General features: G+C 44.4%; 1 protein-coding gene across 1 annotated transcript; it reads right to left on the bottom strand.

The window, feature by feature from the left end:
- Window positions 1–1,663: 1,663 nt before the first annotated feature.
- Window positions 1,664–4,236, bottom strand: LOC310823825 (uncharacterized protein). The gene is made up of 5 exons (XM_083696696.1): window positions 4,077–4,236; window positions 3,595–3,916; window positions 2,979–3,122; window positions 2,697–2,861; window positions 1,664–2,569 (listed from the first exon to the last, which is right to left on the bottom strand). Exons 2-5 carry the CDS (start codon window positions 3,772–3,774, stop codon window positions 2,459–2,461), a joined length of 600 nt encoding a protein of 199 aa, XP_083552822.1. The 5' UTR covers window positions 3,775–3,916; window positions 4,077–4,236; the 3' UTR covers window positions 1,664–2,458.
- Between the last annotated feature and the right edge of the window lie 1,757 nt (window positions 4,237–5,993).

The following is a 5,993-nucleotide window of genomic DNA, read 5'->3' on the forward strand; positions in this document are numbered from 1 at the left end:
GAGGGGGGCGGATGACACGGCTTGGGGGGGCGGATGAACCATGACAGAAAACTTTGTTGATAGCCCCCAACTCAAAATAATTGCAACGTATTATGGATTATTCCTTTAAGAAAGCGTTGTTCTAAGTGTGTGGGTACACTTTTTATGGGACCCGTTAGCTGTTAGCGCTAGCCAGCTAGCCTACTGACAGGTTGTCAATACGTTGTCATTACACATTAACAAGCCAAATCCCGCAAACGATGGTATGGTCAGTTGCTGATTTCCAGACAATATTTTATCTTTTGACAAAATCGGCACAGCTTTATACATGCCTAACAAATGTCTAACTAGCAAAGGATGAAGAGGATGAAACTTACCTGAGTAACAGGGACGTCGTAAATGAGATTCACCGATAGTGGCCGCCGGAGCCGTATAAATTAGATGACGTTTGAAATTCCTCGCATAATGATTGGTGGGTTAGAGATCATTTTTACTAAACGGCGCATAACCACTGCATCAACTTTACTAAACGGCGCATAACCATTGGTCGGTTGAGGATCGGATAGGGACTTGGAGGAGCATTTGCCCCCCCAAGGGCCCATGACCCCCCCAAGTCCCTATTGCTCAACCTGGGATCGGATCAAAAATGATCAGAAAGAAGGATGCCCCCTGGTGTTCACTGGCCTGAAGTTCTATTTACAGAAATGTCATGTATAAGAATTGATTGAAATCCACTTGGCTGCTGAATGTTGTTTGCATTATTTGTATAGTTTGAGTTGATGTAGATTGATGAGATTTATATATTTAGGTGGAAAAGTGTACAATTATTACATTTTTGGCCTGAACTATAAAGGGTGTAAGAATGTATTTAATGCACTCTCACTTTGTCTGGAAGACATCTGAGCCATTCACACGACTCATTGTAATGACCACCCAGGGGGTGCAGTCAGCACAATCTAATTAGCAATGCATATTGACACTTCAGAGTCTGGGAGAAGACACAAAGACAACTTCTCTGTTTTATCTGGTTTTAACCTATGTAACTTGATTTCTTTCATTTGGTTTACTTGGTTACATTTAAGGTTATTGGTAACTGTTAAATAAACCACCATTCATATCTCTTTCCTCCGTAGCCCTTCTTAGCCTTACTCATGTGTTATTAGTTGATAAACTACATTCGAGGTCAACCTACTCATCTTATTGGAGTCAGATTAAATTGTAGTCTATAATACTTGATCACCATTGATGCATTGCTTTGACCAAAAAATACCATAGTGTATTTCCCCTTTATAAGGGGAAACTGATCATACAAACCATACCATTTCTGAATGCTTGCACCTCGTGTTATGATGTGTGACATGAGATATGCCCCACCATCCTACTTACCATGCAGCCCATAATTAATAAACTGGGTGTTGGTAAAAGTATTTTCTTAGAGCTTATACTCTAGGTGTTTCACCTACAATCATTTTTGACATGTCCCACCCTCCTCTTTTTTTCTGAAACCCAAGCATACAGAGACTCCAAAATACTTGAAATACTTTTATAATACTTTTATTTATATTATTACTTAAAAATGTTATTCACAAATTACCAAATAGTATTACAGTTTTATTCTTTAACTAGAATGTGTTTCGTCCCAACGAACTGCGAGAGTGTGGTTGCTAAAATGCCACAGATGGTCACCAACAGTTACTGAATGAGACATGAGAACAGTGCATTTTGTGAAACGAAAATGCATTCAAAATGTACAAAGAACCCAATGTAAAGGTTTCAACATGCACATTTTTCCATTTACTACATATGCACTCAGATTCCATGTATGGGGCACAGATATATTATTTTTATGACACACAAACACAAGTAGGCAGACCTGTTTAGTTGAAAGCCCACTCACCACGTCAAGGTACAGGCCATGAGTGAGATGATGAGAGACAAACATTTACAAACATTTGCAAACATTTAGTTAAACATGGAGCTGACATACAAACATCACAAGGACATGCACGCAAAAGAACGGCACGAGGACACGCATGACAAAAACACAGATTAATTGAACATAAACTAACAATAAAGGGTATGTAAATGAATTGTGTTAGATTGAAACAGAGGTTAGATTGGACCGGATATTGGACATAGACCAGAACATGTTTGTATAAAAAAGATACAACAAAGTGCATTTTTAACTACAATATAAATAAATAGGCTGACTGTATTGCTCTACTTGCTAAAACACTTTGAAACACTTTGACTCAAACAAGGCACCGACCAAACAAGGTGTAGCCCCACCTGGACTCGTACTGTTTGACGAATAGGGCGGCGGTCTTGTCGTGCTCGTGAAGAGAGCTGGCGGCGGTGGCGATCTTCTGCCTGAGGTCGGCTGGCACTAGGTGTAGGTCGCTGTTGTCTGCCAGTTCTAGAAGCAGCAAGGCCAGTGCCTCCACTTCCTCTATTCCTGGCAGATGCAGATGTCTCTTGCTCATGAGCACATCTTGCAGAGCAGGACTATCCTCCTCCGACCCTGACCACCAGCAACCCGGAGTGATGCCATGCGGTTGTTCCACTGCACAGCAAAGGCCATCAGGTATACCTGAAACACATGACCATTTTGACTGTTATTGTATATGCTTAGAAGCGATGACTAAAGCTGTGAAATAAAATGCATCATTGAAACTACGCTATATTGAAGTGTTTTTTTTTTTTTTTTAATTACTCACTTGGAATGGCATAATCCCACATCTCTGTGAAGGAATGGCATTGTACAGGTGTGCGTGCAACCCCTCCAAAGAGTTACTGCCTCGCCGGCACCTGTGCTTGTTCAGCCGAACGCCATTCAGCACCACCACCTTCACAGAAACATACAGCTGTATGCCAGGGGGATCCTGTAAAGCACAACGAATTGCAAGTTCCTTATTTATTCTGGTGTCCTTTGAAATTTTGCCATACAAGTTTGAATGGTTTTATAATGACACACGATGACTGCAAAGACATTAACCCACCTGCATGCAACTGAGATGCTTGCTTGCAGTTGCCCAGTGAGCATCAACTGCCTCTGTCGACTTGAACAGGTGGATTCCGTCAATGTCAAGGCCTGCTGGTCCCCTGAACTCGGCAATGATGGACTCAATCACCAAAGCGGTCTCCTGTAACATATATATTCTCAGCTTTGAGTGTTGTCACAACTAGAATGAGTGTAACACAACTGATGGACGGAGTAGGTTTTACCAATAACAAAACTGGCTTTATTTTCCCATATGGTGCAATTATCAAACAAACAAATGGGCAAAACGTCTGCACCAAATCCAAATGACAAAGACAAAAGATAGCAAAGGCAAAACAAAGGAAACAGCATGACACAGGTAGAGTCTGCACACCTGGAACACTCACAGAAACAACGAGGACAAACAGAGGGATAAATATGGTGAAGGGAAAGGCACAGGCCAGCGGGCCGTCACAGTGTTAAATCAGTCGTTACTCCTAATGATCTTACATTTATTTTCAAAACTAGATCTGAGTGACACCTTAGTCCAGTACAGTTGAATCCATATTGACAAATAAGCAAGTATGTTTGCTTCTTATTCATGAAATTCAAACATGGATCAATATCACACTTACCATAACCCCACGGGTAATGCGCCTGACATACGACTTGATCTGGTGAGGCTTGAGGAACGCCATCATCTCCTCGTCCGAATACCTGGCGTACAGCTCTTGGTTGCCACTCCTGACCGCCTGGACTAGGAGCATCATGTCCGCCTTGTTGTAGGCGAGCACCACACCTGCCAAGGCACTCATGAACACCCCATACTTGACGTGGCTCTGTTTGATGACAACAGCATCCCAGCGGTGCAGCCAGTGTCGGATGTCCAGTCTGACCACAGTACCCCTCTGCACCCAGTCACCAAACAGATTCTCCAGGAAGGATGAACCGCTGTCACTGAAATTATATCAACATTTTGTGTACGTGTGTTACATGTTTTTATAACTGTGTTATCCATGTGTGTCTTGCAAAAAAATTATATGAAGTTAACTGATATGTACATCACTTGGATTATCAATTTCATCATAGGTTTCAATGGAATTGTTATTAAACTTACCGACAGCAGTTGTCTGCAAGACTTTTGGCGCAGGAGCATTGGCACGTCGAAACCGGGCAATGAGACCTCTCGCCATGCGCGCGTAGCACCCCTCGGACTCAGCTGCCACCACCACTGTCGTCAAGAACTGGCCCCGCTCGTTCAGCACACTGGTGGCGGGGAGGGGGGCGGATGACACGGCTTGGGGGGGCGGATGAACCATGACAGAAAACTTTGTTGATAGCCCCCAACTCAAAATAATTGCAACGTATTATGGATTATTCCTTTAAGAAAGCGTTGTTCTAAGTGTGTGGGTACACTTTTTATGGGACCCGTTAGCTGTTAGCGCTAGCCAGCTAGCCTACTGACAGGTTGTCAATACGTTGTCATTACACATTAACAAGCCAAATCCCGCAAACGATGGTATGGTCAGTTGCTGATTTCCAGACAATATTTTATCTTTTGACAAAATCGGCACAGCTTTATACATGCCTAACAAATGTCTAACTAGCAAAGGATGAAGAGGATGAAACTTACCTGAGTAACAGGGACGTCGTAAATGAGATTCACCGATAGTGGCCGCCGGAGCCGTATAAATTAGATGACGTTTGAAATTCCTCGCATAATGATTGGTGGGTTAGAGATCATTTTTACTAAACGGCGCATAACCACTGCATCAACTTTACTAAACGGCGCATAACCATTGGTCGGTTGAGGATCGGATAGGGACTTGGAGGAGCATTTGCCTGGGAATACCCGGTGCAGTAAGCTTTTCCTTATTTCGACCAGTAGGGTGTACTATTGTATCACCACTGTAGTTTGAACAGTGCTGTAGTGTGAACACAGCTCCAGTTTTGGTGTTTTTTCCCCCCCAGATAACTCCCTGCCTTCTGCGTATCAACTGCAGTATTGTTTGTGTTGTCAAGTGGCGGGCGTCTCCTTTCCTCGACTTTATATACAGTGCAGAGGGCTGGTTCCTTCGCTTACGGCCATACCACGCTGAGCGCGCCCGATCTCGTCCGATCTCGGAAGCTAAGCAGAGTCGGGCCGGGCTAGTACTTGGATGGGAGACCGCCTGGGAATACCCGGTGCAGTAAGCTTTTCCTTATTTCGACCAGTAGGGTGTACTATTGTATCACCACTGTAGTTTGAACAGTGCTGTAGTGTGAACACAGCTCCAGTTTTGGTGTTTTTTCCCCCCCAGATAACTCCCTGCCTTCTGCGTATCAACTGCAGTATTGTTTGTGTTGTCAAGTGGCGGGCGTCTCCTTTCCTCGACTTTATATACAGTGCAGAGGGCTGGTTCCTTCGCTTACGGCCATACCACGCTGAGCGCGCCCGATCTCGTCCGATCTCGGAAGCTAAGCAGAGTCGTGCCGGGCTAGTACTTGGATGGGAGACCGCCTGGGAATACCCGGTGCAGTAAGCTTTTCCTTATTTCGACCAGTAGGGTGTACTATTGTATCACCACTGTAGTTTGAACAGTGCTGTAGTGTGAACACAGCTCCAGTTTTGGTGTTTTTTCCCCCCCAGATAACTCCCTGCCTTCTGCGTATCAACTGCAGTATTGTTTGTGTTGTCAAGTGGCGGGCGTCTCCTTTCCTCGACTTTATATACAGTGCAGAGGGCTGGTTCCTTCGCTTACTGCCGTACCACGCTGAGGGCGCCCGATCTCGTCCGATCTCGGAAGCTAAGCAGAGTCGGGCCGGGCTAGTACTTGGATGGGAGACCGCCTGGGAATACCCGGTGCAGTAAGCTTTTCCTTATTTCGACCAGTAGGGTGTACTATTGTATCACCACTGTAGTTTGAACAGTGCTGTAGTGTGAACACAGCTCCAGTTTTGGTGTTTTTTCCCCCCCAGATAACTCCCTGCCTTCTGCGTATCAACTGCAGTATTGTTTGTGTTGTCAAGTGGCGGGCGTCTCCTTTCCTCGACT

Source organism: Argentina silus, assembly GCF_951799395.1.
Source record: "Argentina silus genome assembly, chromosome: Y".
Lineage (NCBI taxonomy): Eukaryota > Metazoa > Chordata > Actinopteri > Argentiniformes > Argentinidae > Argentina > Argentina silus.

What these genes read in the sequence shown, in the direction of transcription:
- LOC310823825 (XM_083696696.1), bottom strand. Translation starts at nt 3,774, where the DNA reads ATGAGTGCCTTGGCAGGTGTGGTGCTCGCCTACAACAAGGCGGACATG. An exon ending in GCATTACCCGTGGGGTTATG is followed by an intron (nt 3,123 to 3,594) that starts GTAAGTGTGATA and finishes TATATGTTACAG; the next exon opens with GAGACCGCTTTGGTGATTGA. An exon ending in GTGGGATTATGCCATTCCAA is followed by an intron (nt 2,570 to 2,696) that starts GTGAGTAATTAA and finishes CATGTGTTTCAG; the next exon opens with GTATACCTGATGGCCTTTGC.